We start from the raw sequence: 19,419 nt of genomic DNA, 5'->3' as shown, positions 1-19,419 counted from the left end.
TCTTTAAAAATTAAAAGAAATAGCTGGATGGTGGTGGCACAGGTCTTTAATTCTAGCACTCGGGAAGCAGAGGCAGGCAGATCTCTGAGTTCAAGGCCAGCCTGGTCTACAGAGTGAGCTCCAGGACAGCCGGGGCTACACAGAGAAACCCTGTCTCAAAAAAAAAACAAATAAAGTAGACAACAAATAAAAATGTTTTTTTTTCTATTAAGCTATGAAAGTTGTTAGTACGTGTCGCATATAAGTCCTTGTAGGATGTGTATGTAGAAAGAGATGATTTACAAATATTTTCTCCTAGTCTGTGGTTTGCCTTGTGCTGCTGTTTTGTTTCTCCAGTGCTTGGATTAGGCCCATGCCCTGTGTGCTGGCGAGTATTTCTGTGGCTGAGCTGCTTCTGGAGTCTCTGCTGTGTCTTATTTTTCAAAGCACAGAATTCTAAACTTAGACCAATGTTTAGTTTGTCAATTTCTTTTATGCACAGTGCTTTGATAGGGTTTCCGTGCAGTCTGCTTGTCTTAGTTACTGTTCTGTTGCTGTAAGAGAACACCAAGGCAACTTGGACAGGAAAGCATTTAACTAGGGGCTCGTGGTTTCAGAGGGTGAACCCATGACCATCACAGTGGGAAGCATGGCAGCAGGCATGGTGCTGTAGCAGTAAGTGGGAGCTGCATTCAGGCTCACAATCACGAGTGGGGTGTGGGAGGAGGGAGATGGAGAGGGAAGAGAAAGAGATGGAAGAGAGGGAGAGAGAGTACTATCTAGGGATAGAGGAATGGTGGGGGCTTTTGGAATCTCAAAGCCCATCCCCTGTGACATACTGTCTCTAACAAGGCCACACCTCCTAATCCTTCCCAAACAGTTCCACCAACTGGGACCAAATATTCAAATATATGAGCCTCTGGGGGCCATTCTCACCCAAACCACTACACTATCCAAGCTGAGTTTACTGAATTTTTTTGTCTAGGTTTTCTCTTAGTAAGACGGAGTTCTCACCTCTGTGTGTATATGTGTGTGTGTGTATGTATATGTGTGTGTGTGAATATGGGTAGCCATTTATTTTAGCATCATTTGTTAAAGACACCATTCCTTCTCCATTGACTTGTTTTTGTACTTTTGTGTAGATCTGCTTTTGGGCCTCAGTTTATTCCATTGAATATAGTCTATCTTTTTAATAATATCTGCTTCTTAATTCTATGGTTTTAGTATAAAGACCTGAAATTAGGTTAAGAAATTTGTTGAACTTTGTTCTTTTTCAAAAATATTTTTGGCTATTTGGTTCTTCACATTCCCTTTTCTGTTTTAAAATCAGCTTGTTCAGTGTCTGTCTATAAGATATGCTGAGGTTTTGATTGGGAGCAGTTGGGTTTTCAGGAAGATGTGTCCATGGTAAGGAAACACTTTATTTCAACAACTGGCCTTTGAAACTAATCTAACATTTGAAACATTTTCCACACTGTTGCTCCCAAGTTTATTGAAAACCTTTATATGCAAAATGATGTTATTTGTGGCCAAATGCGACAAGAAAGGAGAAAATGTTCGAATTTTAGACCTTATTTCCTGTATCTCAGCCTTTTCTCTTTTCATCTCAGAGACAAAGTAAAGACAATTCAAGCCTCTCTCCCCAGGACAAGACCACAATATTTTAAAACAGTGCTTCCTTGGGCCTTTGAAGTCACTCTGTGTTAGAGAGCTGGCATTGACGGAGGGCTTGCGTGTGCTACGAAGGCTGTGTAAGGCTGAGCCCAGAGCGGCTGCCGAGTGTTCTCTCCCTATGGCTATTCCAGGAGCAAACACTGCACTGAGGCCTTATGGGATTTCCCCATTGCTTTCTGAAGGCTGTGCATGCATGAGGTGTCCAGCACTCCGGTGACGTCAGGGAGCTGACGGGCAAAGCCACAAACAAGGCATTTTATGGAATTCCGACCAAGTTCTCAGTGTATTTGAACTACACAGGCCAAACCGAACACTTGTGGCCAAATTTTGTCCACTGACTCCTGCATTGAGGTCTCTGGTAGATGGGCTCTTTTATGTTTGTTCAGGGTTAGCTCTTTCATCTGCTCCCTAAAGGATTTATTTCAACACTTGCTTATTGAGTATGCCAAGAAAGCATTCAGGTGGGAGGATCTGCCTCTCCTGGGCCTTAGGGCTCCTGCTCCAGTGTGTGTGTGTGTGTGAGGGGGGACTCAGGGTTGGCATATAACAGCATCTCTATCTCACCTCCCTCTCCCAGATTTGCCTTTGGAGAAGGGCCTGGCTGATTTTGATTGGAAGAGTCCCAGAGGGCTTCTCTGAGGAGCCTGGTATAGGCTAATGACTGCGTAGAGTAGGAACCCACCCCTGACTGTGCACTACAGCAGTGCTAGGCAAACGTCTGCCAGCTGTCAATGGCTAGGAAACAAAATCAACTTCATGGTTCCTAAGCCACAACTAAAGTAAAGCAGGACTACTTATTGGGAAGGTGGTTTCTTTGTTCTGTTAAGCTTTTCTTTCACTTGCTCACATATATGTACGTTCTTCTAACACATCTGTATCTTTCAAAAGAAATTCTTGGTTAAAAATACAGAAAAGGTCAGAAGTTCACACCTTATCTTCATGGATGTGAAGGGAATTAGCAACATTCGTCAGTGTTGAGCCTGCATTATTTCTGGGGTCCTGTAGAATGTGCACCAGGATTGTGACCCAGGCTGCTTCCTGCAGCTGTTGAAGGCATGCATGGCTGCTTGCTAGGAGAGGCAACAGCTCCATGCCAGCTGAGCTGTGTCACTGTCTGATGGCTGGAGTAAGCAGGTGATTTAGTTTTCTTTTTTCAATATCACTCTGACACATGAGTTTAGCTAAACAGTGGTGTTCGAGCCTGTGATGCTCAGGACAGTCTGGAAGCAAGTTCCGCCATCAGCTTGAGTTCCCGAATGCTCTGTCCTCAGTGCCTCAAACACACCTGGCTGTACAGTAGGCCTCCGGGAGACATTGCTGGACTAGTTAATTAATTAATTTGCCTTTGTTGCCATTTACATTAAATGAGATATGTATTCACTAGTGATAAAAATATCACCAGAGTCATTTTACTCACAAAATTGAGATGCTGCTAAGTGTAGGAAAGTACAGACTTATCAAGAACCATAGAATTCCACAGCCAAGTGGGGTTCTCCAGCTTGCTTCTCCCAGTGTGTGGCAAGCCCTGCAGTTTATCAGGCCAGTTATGCATTGCATGAGACTTGAGGACTACAGCTCCTCAATCCATTGCAACTGCCCCAGAAGTAGTTTCCTTAAAAAACAAAACGAACAAACAACAACAGCAGCAGTAATAACAACAAAAAACTCTTAAAATGTATTGGTAGAAGCTGCTAATGACCAGACACTCTTACAGGGTATGAGCTGTGAACAAGAGGGGCGTGGCCCTGGTAGCCTTTTAGCTAACTACAGCACATTGCACAAGCCTCTGCCCAAGGTGGTAGATGTCATGGCTTTGCTCACCTTTTGTCCATAGAATGCAGTTGCCATTGCTTTGGAAATGGGCAAATGCACATGTTCTAGTTCTTTATAGCGCTTGATTCCAAACGTGGGTGTTCATGGAACTGAACTTGCTCTGAAGTGTTCATTTTTTATCCTATTTTTGTTTCAGGGCTAGAGTCATGTTGCATTTGCAGTCAGTTAAAATATATGAACCTGAATGCAGACGACACACACACACATGCCTGCAGGGCAAAACTTCATACACACAAAATAAAATATACCTTTTAAGAAAACCCAAATCCTTTCTTTTTCGGGCTGTCTTTAAGCCAGGTTGAAAATAGTCAGTACCTCTGTGGTTGTTTGTTCATTAAACAAAGCCTCAGGATAGTCTATTACATTTGTCCCCAAACAAGGTAAATCTTGCTATTATCATTCCATCAATCTTCTGAGATTACATGATTGTCAATCACAATATCACTGTCCCTTCCATCTTTGAGGCAACACATTAAAAGGCCTACCTTGTGAGATGGGACGGGGCAGTGCTATAACTCAGCATCCAGGAAGATGAGGCAGGGAGAGCTTGATGAAGGATGGCTTGTTTTATGTAAGATCCCCCTCAGAAAGAACCAAAGAGGTGGAGACTGTCTTGCTTGTACAAGAACTGAGCATTTTGCTTCTAGGATTGGTGTTATGTCACCTCAGTGAAGGAGCTGGCAATTTTCATGGCATTCATACCCTGCCCAACTACCGTCTTCTTACCAAGTCACCTAGCCCAGCTGAGCTCTGTCAAGGAAATGGGCTGTGATGCCTCAAGTTATTGGTGCTCTCAGCCTTTTTCGTGGCCTTAACCTTCTTTCGGGATGCTACAGACTAGGGAGAATGTTGATCCGCTGGAGTTGCTTTGTAATTTATAGTGATGTTGTGGTCTCTCAAACCAGCTCTCTACTCGCTACTGCCTGAATATCAGCAGCAGAAATCTCATGTGGGGCTATGGGGCCAGCTTGTTTTCTTTAGCTTGGATTATCAGTCTACATGTTTATATATTTCATTCAGAAGATTAAAATAAGGCTAAAGAAATTTTTAAACATTTTCTTTAATTTGCAGACTTGTTACTAATGCAAAAATAATGTAATTTCTCTATTTTGAAAAGGAGAAAAACTCAGATCTATATGCCCAGATGATGTAACTTCCACATAAAGAAACCTTTAGTGGCTTTTGAAGGTCTCCTGGGAAGGAGCAGTGTGGCCCTTATGAGCAGCAGAGGTAACCCATGGCTTGCAGGCTCTGATTAGAAGTCACTATTCTTCCTTTTACATATTTTGATTTTTACTTCTGTATTATAATGTCCATTTTTTTTTAATGAAAACCAATTCCTTATCCCAAAGAGCAACTCTGTTCACCCAGGGAGCAGCTGCGTATTTGATGCAAATGAGTTAGATTGTTAGGCCTATAGTAGTAATTTTTCTGAATAAGAAGTTTAGTTTTTGGTTTTTGTTTTTGTTTTTGTTTTTTTAATTGTGGAAAAAAACAAACAGAAATGCATGTTCTTTGCATAGCCAGTTCAGTCTGCCTGCCTGGCCCGAAGCATCTGTAGTTCTTGTCAAATTTCCCAGCACAAATGCCAGACTCAGCATTTTCCTGGTCACAATATCCAGTAGCTTATAGTGACCATGACCTATCGGTGTCTCCATTTCACTTCCCTTCCTTGTCTAGAGTGATATAAAAACGTGCTCCTTTTTTCCAGCACCCAGTGGTCTCCAGGCTGAATGCTAGAAGGCCAGCTGTTATTTCTCATTTATTTAGTTTCTTATGACTTTACCATAAAAACTGTGCATGTGCATTTAGAGGAGTCCAAGCCATATTGAAAAGAAAAGGAAAAAAAATCTCACCAAGTGTCATCATGACTAAAGGAATATCTGTCTGAGCATGGAAATATGGGCGGGAGGATGGATGGATGGATGAATGGATGGATGGATGGAGAGAAAGGGAAGTGCTTTCATAGGAGAGTAGTTAGGAGCTGAATTACAAACTACCACAGGAGCTGTATTACAGACTACAGGAGCTGTAGTTACAGACTATAAGATCTATAGTTATAAACTATAGGAGCTGTAGTTGAAGACTATAGGAGATGGTCTAGAAAGGTAGAATTAATTATATGATATGCTATTTTTAAATTTAAAAAATCATTATATTTAATTTTCTTAAACTTACCCAGTGTCTTAGTTAGGGTTACTATTGCTATGATGAAGCACCATAGCCAAAGCAACTTGAGGCAGGAGAAAGGTTTATTTTGGTTTATCCTTCCACAACACTCTTCATCATCTAGGAAGTCAAGGCAGGGCAGGAACCTGGAGGCAGGAGCTGATGCAGAGGCCACAGAGGGCTGCTGATTACTGACTTGCTACTCATAGCTTGCTCAGCGTTACAGAACCTGGGAGCACCAGCCCAGGGATGGCACCACCCGCAATGGGCTGGATTCTCCCTCGTGAATTGCTGACTAAGAAAATGCCTTATAGGCTTGCCTACAGCCAGATTTTATGGAGGCTTTTTTTTTTTTAAATTGAGGTTCCCCTCTATTCTAATGACTTTAGCTTGTGTCAAGTTGACATAAAACTAGCCAGCATACCCAGAAAAAAAAAAAAAAAAGAATATGAACAAGAAAGAATTCTGAACTTCGATTAAATGTTTTTTTCATATTAAAAAATTCTCTTTATTTCTCCTTATAAAGTCAAGAGGGGTGAAGAACTTTCTGCATGGGCTTTGTATTTTTCTAGTTGTTTCTGTGATAGAACTAGGATTGCTGCTCACTTCTCTCCCCTCTGGAGGACTTGGCAGACTTTTTTTTTAACAGCTAAGTACATGAATGCAGGGAGCTCAGTAGCACTGTAGAGAGTGTAAAAGAGTGTACAATTGTGGTGAAACATCCTCTGCATTCACTCCTTTATCCTGGAACATCAAGCAGGGGACTGCTGTGTGCCAAGCATCAGGCACCTTAGCCAGGGCCCGGGGGACAAAGCAGCAACAACACATACACAGATGGTGGCTGAGAGGGGACAAGGGCAGTTGCAGAGCGAGTGGGGATTGAATTTGAGGCCTGTGCGTGTAACTTTACTTGATGGGAAGTCACACTTGACTGAGCAAGTGTCCCGCAGAAAGGGGACCGCTGTGATAGAGCTGTGATCCAAGGGCAGAGTTCAAGGAAGGACAAACAACTGAGTCTGTGTCAGGTCATATGAGGCTGAGGAAGACGTGGCTTCTCAAGAACTTCCAAAATGTTTTGTACAGTTTTGGAATAAAAATATATTGTACCAAATAGTCGTCTCACTGTTTTGTTTTGTTTTTTTTTCTTCAGAAGGTGTGTGGTCTTTATAAGACAGGAATAACCAAAACTCATTCTCAAAAGCCTGCAAGGCATGCTTCCATTTTAACAGACATGCGAAGTGTGATACATGGCTAAATGATTAGTGTTTGACTTAATGAGAACTCAAAAGTCACAAGGTCTGCAGGAAGTAATAAACTCACTTCTAAAAGAGTGCCACATTGCATCTAAATGAAGCCTTGAGTGCCACCGGCTTCATGTTGTACAAATGAGCAGTCTGGGAAACGGGCAGGTGACTTACACTTAGCCCAAGCTAAGTCCACCTGGTTACCTGGTGGACTGCCCACGCCTGCCTGCTAATCCCAGGCCCAGAGCATGTCTGCCCCACCTCCTCCCAGTTAATTTAGTGAAAATTCAATTATTCTTGACAGTCTTTTTGACCTTCCCAGACTGGACAGTCAGGTCCAAGTTTCCATCACAGTATGTAGGGTGGATTGTGTTTTGGAGCCCGGCCTTTGTCTTTGGAGTATTCTGTCATGTCATCATCCTGGAAACTGGCTTCAGGAAGATCAAACAGCCAATTCCTCTGCCTCTCTCTGAACAAAGGGTGTCCTTTGCAGTTGCCTGTCCGAGTGAAGGTTCTAGTGGGTTTGCTTTCCCAGGTGCTTTTCCTCCTTCTTCCCGAAGTCAATTCCTCGGCCAAAAGGATGTTTCTGCAGTCGTTGCACTCAAGGACCCTACTTCACACCTGGTTCACCCTAGGTCCTTGGAAGTGACCACTAGGCTAGCTTGCCAGCTGAAACATCTTCAACCCTGCCCACCCACCACAGACAACATCCCACAGGATCACTGCCAGGACCACCAAGAGGTGGCTGCTTAGCAGTGTGGGGCTTGGTCTTCCCTTCCTTTCTTCCTTTTCCTCCTCTCTCCCTCTCTTTCTCTGTCCCTTCGACTGTATCCACCCCTGTCCTATCTCCATGCTCATCAACTTATCCGTGCTGTACTGTATTTCATTAACTGATATGAGAAGCTTCTTTGTCATTCATTTCTGTCCCCGCCCCCAGATGAGTGTTTGGTCTGATACATATTTTTTGTTTACTTGGGCTGTTTTCTAAGTGGCATTTGGACGTTGTTTTTGTTTTGTCTCCTTCTGGATATCCCTTTGGTGCTGTGCCATAGTCAGCTCGTCCCTGCTGGCGCCCTTCACACACTTCCTCTTAAGCTTCGCAATGATAAGCCATTAGGTTGCTTCCACCTCCTACATCCAGTGTGTCGCCTGCCTGATTAGAAACACGTGCATCACTCTTGTGAATATGATTGAGAATATTGGATGGATAAATGTGCATTTTATACACAATATTTTATATGTTGGCTGAGTTCAAGATGTGTGTGTGTGTGTTTACTGGCACAAGTAATGAAACCTACCATACAGACAGCTTTAAACATCACCTTAGGAATGGGTTTTAGAATTCTTCTTGATACTTAGAGCCGAAACCAATATTCCAAAGTATATCCCGTTCCCCTGCACTGCCAGCTCGCTGTCTACACAAAACCTGGGATTGTCTCAGTTTCTCCACACAGAAAACTTTATCATTGTTATTTCCATTCTTGTTTCTCTAAATTTTGAGTTTTAGTACCTTTTCATGTGCTTGCTTTTGTGAGTCCTCTAATTTAAATCACTTTTCTTATGGAGTCTCCTGTATCTCCTGGTGTTTTTTGGGACATGGAGTACAGTTGAGGGTACCCAGATATCTGCCTTGAACCATCATCAGCCCTCTTGTTTCCATTGTTAAAGTGAATACATTTAAAGGTTCCCACCAAAGAAAATGTTTGCTGAAATAATTCTCACATTTTATCAAGTCAAGAAATTTGCCTAAATTTTGAATTTTTACAAAAATATATTTCTAAAAATTATAGATGGACTTTTTCATCAAATTTAGTTTTTATAATACTAATATGACTTTTCTTTCTATCCCACTGATGTGTTGAAATAATTAAATGTCTATGATACTGAAAATTATGTTCAAACCTAGAATAAGTTCTACTTTTTCATAACGTATTATTTTAAATCAGTAGCAATGGTGCATAGCCACAGTGAGTTGGATTGACTGGTATATTAACAGACAGTCCAGAAAAATGTGTGTCATATTTTTTTAAAGGGCTAACTATATCCAACCAAGTCACCATCATAAAGAAGTCATATCTGCTCACAGCATTTCCCGTCATATCACAGAATAGCTGAAATTAAAATAAAAAGATGTTAAGGTTTAAAAGGCTTCCTGTTACTTTAGATTCCTGGCTGCAGATTCTGCTGATTTTTCTAGCAGTTGCTCCATGGCTGCCATGCCTCTTCTTCAAGCCATAGTCATCAGCCCCTGAATTTTCTTTTGAACCCTGTAATCTATCTTGGGTTCCATTTAAGGTGACCACACATTGGAGAATGCAGGATGGAAAGGGCAGATGACCCAACATAAACTCATCCATCCCGAAAACCTCTGTCTTACCAGGAGCAAGGGTTGTTGGAAATGATGGCTTTCTTTATGAAACAAAAATATACTGCTAGAAAAGATGAGTTGGGAACTTGATCTAGAGAACCTTTTTTCTTTAATATTATGATTAAATATCAGAAGAGAGCATCTCACATTTTTCTTCTTTTTGTATTTTCTTAAGATGGGGGGTCTCATATAGCCCAAGTTGGTCTTTAAAAAAAAAAAAGTGTGTAGCCTAAGATGCCTTTGAACTCCAGAGTCTTCTGCCTCTGCCTTCCAAGTGCTGGGGTTATAGTCATGCACTACCACACCCAGTCCATCTGCTTCTCTTTTGTCCCTGGTCAGGGCTGAAAATGGTACAGGGTAGGGGTAGAAGTAGAAGACAGGATCTCATGTAAAGAGCATGGTGGGAGCAGTCACCATATATAAAACACCTATATAAAACATAGGTGATGTACGGGTCTAAACCAAGAGGAATTACAAAGAGGCTTTTAGGGTGGAGTCTGGGGCAGCTCCTCATAGGTGTGAGTGAGAGAAGAGGACACAGCTGCAGGACGGATACTCTCTTTGTGTCCACTCGTGAGACCTTAGAGATGGAGGGCTGAAGGGCTGGGAGGGTAAAGAGGAGAGCATTTATGGAAAGGGGCTGCCTCATCCAAGCCTCTGTTGTGGTAGGCGGGTTTGGCTGTCTATGTTGCTCCCTTTGAAGCAGGTGAGTTTTAGCTTCACTGAAAATGAGATTTTAAAGCTGCATAAAAGATTTGTATAAAGGCAGATCATTTTATCCATGTGAACAGATTTGAATTTTCATTTAGGGTCTTAAATACTGGAACAGACAGTCTTCAGTGGAGTCTAGTGGTTCAGAACCAAGGATAATCTCATCATCACAGGACAAATACTCTTATGTGCTGTAGTAGGTCAAGGTCTGTTCCTAGGCATTAGGAAGGCACAGGATGAGGATGGCAGGGGCTGTCAATGTTCTGGGAAGGCCTGACCAAGGATGCTGCTGGAGGGCCGGGTGTGCCTGTGGACAGATCTGGGCTGCCAGCCTTTGCGTTCCACTGGTGTAGTTTTGCTGCATGTGTGTCATCCACAGTACTCACTGAATCTTCTTCTTACATTTACTTTGTATTTTTAATTGACTTTGCCTGTTTTGTTTCCATTTTATTGTTCTGTATCTGCTTTTGAAATTTACTTATCTTTTATCTTTTGAAATTTACTTTTTTTTTTAATTTAGAATTTAAATGAACTTGCCTTAATCTGGGGTCTGAAATGCCACTTTTACTTTTCCCACCACATCAAATATAGATTTGATTGCTGCTGACATACAAAACATCTGTGCTTGTGGGAGCCAAGAGTGTCCTACACACTACACAAAGGCCAGCTGGTCACAACAGATTAATTTATAGCTTTGACTGATATAATGCATTCTGCCCTCAGGAGCTGACACTAAATCTTAGGCCTCTCTCTCTCTCTCTGAACTTTGTATTGAGCAGAAGTCACAAACTTAAAAGGCCTATGGAAGAAACTTTTCCAGCTATAGGTCAGGTGACACAAACAGCTCTGCATTCTGTGTGGGGGCGGGGGGCAGGAGGGAGCAGAGAGAGGAAAGGTGGGAGGGAGGGAGGGAGAAGTGTCCAGGTCGAGTACGATTTGCTTGGGGGAAGGAGCATATATATGCCAATCATCTTTTCTCTGGCCTGTGTCCACAGACTTCTGTCATCTCAATTATGTGACACTATTCACAGGGCACGTGACCATGAAAGTATAGAAGAATCAGGACATAGTCTGTTTTTAGTGCCAGACAGTTGGCTCACAGCATCTGCTGCGTTCTGAGTTGGCCTGGAGGTAAAAGGATGCCAGAGTGTATAATAGACACTGGTGGTCCCTCCCCAGCTCCACTCGACTGAAGAGAAAAGCAGTCACAAGAAGATTAAACCTTGATGCCAAATCCAGCATTTCGCCTTTTAGTTGAATTAGAGCATGAGGCAGGGGCTGATGACTGCAGTGTGATGCGACTGGCCAGCAAGTGTTACACAGTTGCCATGGCGCTGATGGCTGACTCTAACCTGCAGCCCCTGCTGTCATTTTGGATGCTCTGAGTCCCTCTCAAATTCTGTCCTTGGCTGCCTTGCACTCTGTCGTTTCTTCCACCTTAGGAGGGGCTGGGCCACTGTCTTTACCCAGTTTTCTCTTGTTTACCCTCTGTGCTCACACCAGGTTAGACGCCCCTTCTGTAGAGCCGGTGGGACTTCTGTGGGTGTGGCCGGGCACTTTTACAGCCACTCATGGTCACACTTCACAAGAGCCAGACTGAAGCCGATTGGAGTCTTATTTAGGAAGCACAAGGTCAGGCTCTCCACAGAACACACTCTGTGGTCCTCTGGCGGGCTTGGCTGGGATGGTGAGTCAGCTCTAATGGCCTCTGCTGTCCTCTCCCATCACCTCTTACCTCTGTGGCTTGTTTTTCACCTGGGAGGGGGTGCAGGAGATGAGGGGTGCAGGAGGGGGTTGAGGGGTACAGTGAGGGCATGAGAGGTACGGGGGAGTGGGTGAGGGGTGTGGAGCTCTGAGCTCCTGCTTTTCTTTCTTTCTTTCTTTCTTTCTTTCTTTCTTTCTTTCTTTCTTTCTTTCTTTCTTTCTTTCCTTTCTTTCTTTCTTTCTTTCTTTCTTTCCTTTCTTTCTTCCTTCCTTCCTTCCTTCCTTCCTTCCTTCCTTCCTTCCTTCCTTCCTTCCTTCCTTCCTTCCTTCCTTTCTTTCTTTCTCTTTTGATTTTTTGTTTGTTTTTTGTGTAGCCTTGGCTGCCTCCCGAGTACTGGGATTAAAGGCATGCACCCCCACACCGCCTGGCTGGTTGGTGTTTTATATTAAGGCCACAGTGAGAGAGGGGCTGTTGGTTGGGCCTTGATCCCCCCCCCCAGCTGGAGCCCCTCCTTCAAGCTGAGGGGAGTGGCTTTCAGCCAGAGCTCCTGATTTGGCTTCTGACAAGAGAGACCGGGGTGGGGGGGTGCGGGGGGGTGGTCCATGGGCATGATTCATGTTTGACTACGTACAAAAGGAGGAGGAAATAAGTGACCTCCCATGGATTTCTCTGCTCAGCAGCTTTTCTCAGAGTTTCTGCCATGAACCTAAGTGGCACCGGTCAGATGCACCACGCAGTACAAGAAGACTGGGAATAGTCACTCAGTTACACCTCCCCACCCCCATTCTCTTGGATTACCCACCTGAGGTGCTTGCCCCATTCACCTTCCTGTCCTTTTCCCCCTCAGGTGACTGGATGGCTGGCATCCCCTCACACATCCTCAACAGCTCCCCGTCAGATCGGCAGATTAACCAGCTGGCCCAGAAGCTGGGCCCGGAGTGGGAGCCCGTGGTGCTGTCCCTGGGCCTGTCCCAGACCGACATCTACCGCTGCAAGGCCAACCATCCCCACAACGTGCAGTCTCAGGTGGTGGAGGCCTTCGTCCGCTGGCGCCAGCGCTACGGGAAGCAGGCCACCTTCCTCAGCCTACGCCAGGGCCTCCAGGCCGTGGAGGCAGACCCCTCGCTGCTCCAGCACATGCTGGAGTGACCCACCCCTGCCACTTGCGGGGCCGTGGGTCCCCACATCACAGAGGCTGAACCGGACTTGACTCGCCTGTGGCTTTGCTCCTTTCAGGGACGGAAGGAGAACACATGGATTCTACTCAAGATTACACACATCTTCCACACTGGCTCAACAATCCGTTGGCTTTAATTGCTTGAAGACTGCATTGTTGTGCCTGCAGTTTTGAACTGCGTGATTGCCTTTTAACAGAAGTCCAGAAAAAAAAAAGTGCTATCACAGTGATGCAGGTATCCAGCGCACAAAGCATCCATTCTGATGTTGCCTGGAAACTGGACTGTGGGCTTAGCACTTCATAATGATGATGATAATAATAAAAAGTCAATTGTGGATAGTATGTGCCTCTTTCATGAGGAAGTATTCCCTCTCTCTCTCTTCTGTTGTATAGATTGAGGGTGTAAATTGTGGGAGTGGAACAAGATTGACAGCGACCATGAAATAGTGGGGATAAATAGCTCATGTAGGATGTATGGATCAAGCATGAGATACCAAAGCTCCCTGAAGAGACCAGGGAGAGAACTGCAGCCCTTCATCTTAACAATGTGTAAGAGATCTCTGTCCATTTATTAAAGGCATTGGCTCAGAGGCAAAGGGTCTCGGTGTTTCCCTTGAGACCTGAATGGCTGAAGGTGTTGCATTCCTGAGGGGGTCAGGGGTTGTCCAGCCTTTCATTAACAGCCAATTAACAGTGCTAGCCAGACAGGTGTACACGTTAGTAATGCCAGCTCTTGAGAGACTGAAGCAGGATGATCACCTCAAGGCCATCCCGGGCTGTGTAGTGAGTTCCAGGCCAGCTTCAGCAATTAACAACATGCTGTATCAAAGCAAATGAGCAGATATTTGCCGTGCAGCATTTCCAAAATGCTTCTTTTGGAGCCTTGTCCATTTGTGTGTGCTCATCTGGGCCTCTCAGCAATCCTGTGAGGCATGCATGCCTCCTTTAGGGGTGGCAGGACCTGTGTAGGCCACCCAGCTAGGCCGTGGGTTGCCTGGGCACGAGGGGATTAGAGGCAGTAGGATGCCTTTGGGGAAAGCCACAGAAGCTCTTGTAGACGCTGCAGATGTTGCTCAGTTGGGATGGTGCTTGCCTCACACAATCAGAGCCCTGCGTTCCATCTCAGCATCTTATAGACTCTGTGTGGTAGGGCAGGCCCATGATCTCAGCACCACAGAAGGTGGAGGTGGAGGCAGGAGGACCACAAGTTTAATGTCGTCCTCATCTGCATAATAAATTCCAGCCCAGCTTAAGCTACGTGGAACCCTGTTGTAAAGGGGAAACAAACAAACAAACAAACAAACACTACATTAAAGAAGACAAGTAGACATTTCCTTTATCTTTCGTAATGACTGGAGAGCCCAGGTATTAATTCTATAGAACTCCCAAGGAAATGAAAGCATATGCTTACGTCCCTGCACCCAAGGACAAGCCTATGAAGAGGTAGCGGTTAACGTGAAGCAGGTGCTCAGAAAGGTGGCGGTGGGGTGCTGATGTCCTTCTGGGCATCTGATGCCCTCCCTCTCTCTATGAAAAAGACAGCTGTCCACAGTTCGCTCCTTCGGTAGATGCAGTCTCCGGAGCACTGTGTACTCGCCATACCTACCCTCGTTTTCCTTCTTGTGGCCCAGGCAATACTTCATTATTTTATAGAGCTCATACTTTTGGCCACATCACTGTACCCAGTGATAGATTGTTCTTCAGCAGAGCCTTCAAGGAACTATTTATCGAGTTGAACTTTTTACTTACTGCTTTGCCACTTCCCCCCTGGGATTCCTAAGAGTGAGTTGCTTTGGCTTTTGCTCTCACAGTCCAGGCCCGTTTGTGGCAGAGTGAGCAGGGCAAGGCCCCGCTGCAGCTAGCTAGTGGAGGCCCAATGATCAGCTGCATCTTCCTCCTGCCATTTGTAATGAATCTGTGGTGTACAGGCACACTTCTGTGCGGACAGTAGTGAAGGAGCAGTGAAGGGCTGATTTTGGAGGGGGTCAGTGGAGCTCTGGCTTTCTGCCCTTACTGAGCAGGGTGGTGCCACCACCAAATGACAAGGGCCACCCCTTGCCCCTGCTCACTTCCTGCAGGAGCTCTGCCGAGTGAAGCCAGACAGCTGAATCACGGCCTGCCTTTACCTCTCATATTAGAGCTCATCTGTCCATTTCCCCGCAGGCTGGAGGGAGCCCACAAGGATTCCAAGTGGTTTTACATAGAAGATTCTACAACTTCGGAGACCTGCCCCAAAGAAAGTTCTGTATGAGTGCAGTGGGACAGCAGGATATTTGAGGCACTAAAAGCAACAAAATGGTTCTTTCACTCTCTTTTTCTCTCTCTCCCCTGTCTCTCTCTTTCTCTCTCTCGTGTGTGTGTGTGTGTGTGTGTGTGTGTGTGTGTGCGCGCGTGTGTGTCTGTCACTGTCTCTGTGTCTGTGAGTGTCTGTATCTGTCTGTCTCCCTCTGTGCTTGTATGTGTGTGAGGCAAAGCATGCATGTAGGCGAGTATGTCTTAGCATTTTACAATGTTTAGGTTCTATTAAATCTTCTCAGTGCAGATCAAGCGCTCATTCGTTGCGTCATTGTGAAAACCTAACAATGAATAGAATGAGGAAAAGTGAGAGTCTCCTGTGATCACTCGGTCAGGTGAGCTTCGAGCTGCTCCACAGTTTCTCATTTCAGCCTGCGTGTTCCGTATGCAGCGGGAGTAGCATTGCCCTGGAAGGCTGTTTTACGCTTGGCTTCCCAGATCTTACATGCAGCGATTGCCCTCATGCCAAACGATTTTACAACATCCTTTGCTCTCAGAGCACACTTGCAAGTGCTGTAGTGTTGGCAGCACCTTTGAGGAGAGTATGGTGTCTAGCTACTGAGCACCCCTCCATCGCTTTCCCCCTCAGGACACTCACTGGCATTACAGTTCTCCCGTGACGCCGCCCCCTTAGAACCAGTTTGAGCAAAACTACTGTTTATTGCCCCCATTGCGCACTTTACATCCTCACAAAGCAACACTTAGGCCTGTCTGGACTCAGCTTTTCCACTTGTTCCAAGATGTCCTCTCCACTCTGCTGCATCTAATTAACTCTGTTTTGGTTTGGGTTTTGGTTTTTCCCTTCAAGAGGATGTTAGGGGAGGAGGAACAGTAAACACAGGAGCTTCACGTGGCTTCTCCACTTCCTGAGGGTGTGTAAGCAGTGTAGCTGCTGGAGGGGACAGACTGGTAGAGTTGTCACCTGTAAGTTACTAGTGTCCCTGTAAGTAACTCCTCACCATTGTTCCTGTAAGTAGTTCCAGTGGAACTCATTGTTGTATTGGACTAGGTTTGCATTGGACGCTTTATTTATTTATTTATTTGTTTGTTTGGTCTGTCATCTTTGGGTGTCCTATCTGAGGCAAATAGACATTTGCTCTCATCTCTCTGGAAAAGTTAATGCAGCACTTATTTAAGCGGCTAATCTCATCTCTTAATTGAGGACATTTAGAAGCTGACTGACAAAGACACAATCCCTACTCTCTTGAGCTCACAGCCAAATGACACAGATCTCTAATCACAGCAGGATGGGATCAAGTCCACAGCTGAGTACTGAGCCTGTGGGAACAGAGAGAGATGACTCCCTCTGCCTCATTCCTCAGGGGATGTGAGGCCTGAAGAGCAATAAGGCTCCATCACTCAAGCATGTCACTCTACCTTCTTGGGCAGGTTTATTCACACATGCGCAGTAACTGGCCTATGGGAGCTGAGAGCCTTCCTGAGGTCAAAGATGTATTGTGCCTACAGTGGATTTTGGCACAGGAAATGACTCATTAGATTATTGAGCTGAATTGTTTTGGCTTCTGGGTTTTTTGTTTTCTAATATTCTTTACCCAGTAATGGCCTGAAAAAATTATTTGGCTAAGGCCCCTCCTCTTTCCAGGGCTCCTGGGGCGGCGGGGAGTATGCCATCCTCCGCACTCCTAGGGACTCCAACGATAAGGAAAGGGGAGGGGTAACACACTGCAGAGGATGTTCAGAATCCGGGTGGTAGTCTGATCTAACACTTGGCTTTCATTAAATGAATCCCTATGGTCGTGGCACAAAATCTTACTGGTTACAAAACATGGCAAGTTACTGGAGATCCAAAGATAAATAAGACATAGTCTTTGCCCAGCAGGATGTCAGCCTGCCAGGAAGGCAGGCAACAGCCAGCAACTATGACACTGTTTGGCATGCACAGCAAAGAGAGCAATTAAGTTGGCCCACAGAGGAGGTGACACTTCGGCTGAGCCTTTGTAAGCCCTGCCCAAGTTAGTGTGATGGTCCCCTTAAGGGATATTAGGAGACACCAGAATTGCATTTAATGTGTTCTACATCCAGCTTGATAAATGGCACTCCTGCCATATGTCTGCAAGATGAATATGCCTCCAAATGCTATCTCAAAGCCATTATAAACTAAACACATTGACAAATACCATCCTGTTCAGTACCTCAAGACAGCGATGGGATGTTCAAGCCACAGTGGACTCAGGATCAGGCTTCAAGGGTCTAGGTATCAGGCAGGCTTGAGGGTCCTTTGCGTACCACCCTCTCTTTTTCCCCTCTAACACTTGCACAAATTCAAATTAGACGTTGCAGCATGCAGGGAGTGTTTTTAATATAATGTCTTGTTTACTTCTTTGAACTATAAACAGCTGAGGGGAACAGGGATGTCTGTCTTGTTGGCATTTACTGTTCTTATAGGAAAATTAAAGTCTCTCAAAGACACAATTCAGTGAGCCAATTAAACCTTGTCTCTGGTTTGTTAAGCTCGCACAAAACATATGGCAACGATTCTGATATCTATTGTTCATTCAGAGCATCAGCTTTGAAAACCAGGTCTGAATGCTTGAAAAGGAAAAACATCCAACCCCTTGGCAATCAGCCTGTGTTTCCAGCTCATTTTCATATTTTATCTCTAGCCAGTGCTGTTTTAGGTGTCATATCACATTCCTGATGGATAGTATCGTGTGGAAAATGTGAAGTGGACTGTATTTTATGAAATAATTATTCCTTTTGCTCTTGGTAGCACTTAATCGTCCCAGTTTCTAGGAGACAAATTGTTGTTGTGAGGCCCTTGCCAGTGCCAATGCCTTTGAGGTGACTTAGCTCATTACTGACCCCGGATGAGGCTGGGTGCCTCCACACTGCCACAGATAGAGATAGATGGCCACAAACTTTCCCCCTCTGGAGCACGCCTTGATCGAGGATGAGGTGTCCGCTTAGGACATATTTCTTTGAAGGCCCAGAGCATCTTCAGAAGAAAGTGGTTCTTCTCCATTGAAGGGCACAGAGTTCTTCTTTACAGATACTGGAAAATGGTAGAAACTTTCTTCAGGAAAATACAAATGAGCACTTGCACCTCATGTGCACAGACGCAGACATGTGCCATAGCTGACATATGATTTTGAAGGAATTTTTAGTACATCTGAATCCAATTCAGTCTTCCCAAGAACTGTTCATGTGAACCCTGGTCCTCCAGCAACAAAATATTCTACCAAGAATATATATATTGTTTTGTTTTAAATCGTATTTGGAGGCCTTGTGTTCAGTGGAGTGGAGCTTTTTGTATTGAATTACACAGGTATAAATCAGTATGAAGGTATTGGAATAAAGGAGTCATTTGTCTAAATCTAGGTCTTTATATAACAGACCACAGATTTTTTTTTTTTTTTTACCTTACAGGAGTCTGGACTGACAGTCCTCCTGACCCCACCTCTTGGCAATGAAGAGTTTATAGACATGCAATATATGACAGTCTCTACCTCCAAGGGACTTCTTGCCTTCACCTCTTCTCCTTAGAACCGGAACACCTCAGCAAGGAAGAAATGAGTGCTTTATGCTTAGCACACATGAGAATGTTTGGTTTCATGGGGAGGTCAGAAAAAACAGAGCCCCGTTTACCTCATAGACTGGGAAATTGTTCTGAACAATCTCTCTTTGTGCAGCCATCTGCGTGAATCTCATTTCTGTCGGCTTCTGGAAACAGTTATTTTCTGCCCGGAAGCTAAGCTCCATGCTGAGGGAGTGGACCCTTTGTTGTCTGTTGTCACTCAATATTGACATCTCCTGCTTTCCAGGGGACATCTTGTGTTAATAGCTATAAATAAAACCTCCCAACAGACCCTCTCTGAAAGGGTGAAGGACAAAATACACTGGTCAGTCAGGATAAGATCTTACCCAGGCTCAGAGTAAGATCACTCATTGACAAGAAATGGGCACTGGTTTTAGAGTACACAAAGGTGGGCTGGTCCTTTGCAGTTAGTCAGTGCCTACAGCTAAAAGGGATGAAGCATTCCTTAGCCAACCCTGCTTGCCCAGGGTAGAAGATTTAAGTTCAACATAGGCAGGCCTTATTTTTCAGACCGAGTGTCATAGTTGCTGACGAGATGTGCTTGATCGTGCACCTCCTGAGGACTGCTTATATGTGTGGAATTACTGGCGATGTGAAGGAGGGAACGAGCCTAGCCCCATATTGATCACAAACCGTGAAAGGCAAAGTGTGCTAGATACGGTTGGTTTTGTTTCGTTTTGTTTTGTTTTAGGCTATTGTAGTAGGGAG

The 19,419-nt window shown here is 44.7% G+C and overlaps 1 protein-coding gene across 5 annotated transcripts in view; it reads left to right on the top strand.

Annotated features, from left to right (window-relative positions):
- Cradd (CASP2 and RIPK1 domain containing adaptor with death domain) overlaps positions 1-13,195 on the top strand; it is a 142,992-nt gene extending 129,797 nt beyond the window's left edge. For all 5 annotated transcript variants that reach the window (XM_055627879.1, XM_055627882.1, XM_055627878.1 and 2 more), the window contains exon 3: positions 12,531-13,195. In XM_055627879.1, the coding sequence (XP_055483854.1) occupies positions 12,531-12,832 (302 nt within the window). In that variant the 3' untranslated portion in view covers positions 12,833-13,195. The remainder of the gene's footprint in view (positions 1-12,530) is intronic.
- Positions 13,196-19,419: the final 6,224 nt, after the last annotated feature.

Source organism: Psammomys obesus, unplaced genomic scaffold (genome assembly GCF_907164565.1).
Source record: "Psammomys obesus unplaced genomic scaffold, mPsaObe1.curated_primary_1811, whole genome shotgun sequence".
NCBI classification, from domain to species: Eukaryota; Metazoa; Chordata; class Mammalia; order Rodentia; family Muridae; genus Psammomys; species Psammomys obesus.
This window is presented reverse-complemented; position numbering and strand designations above follow the sequence as displayed.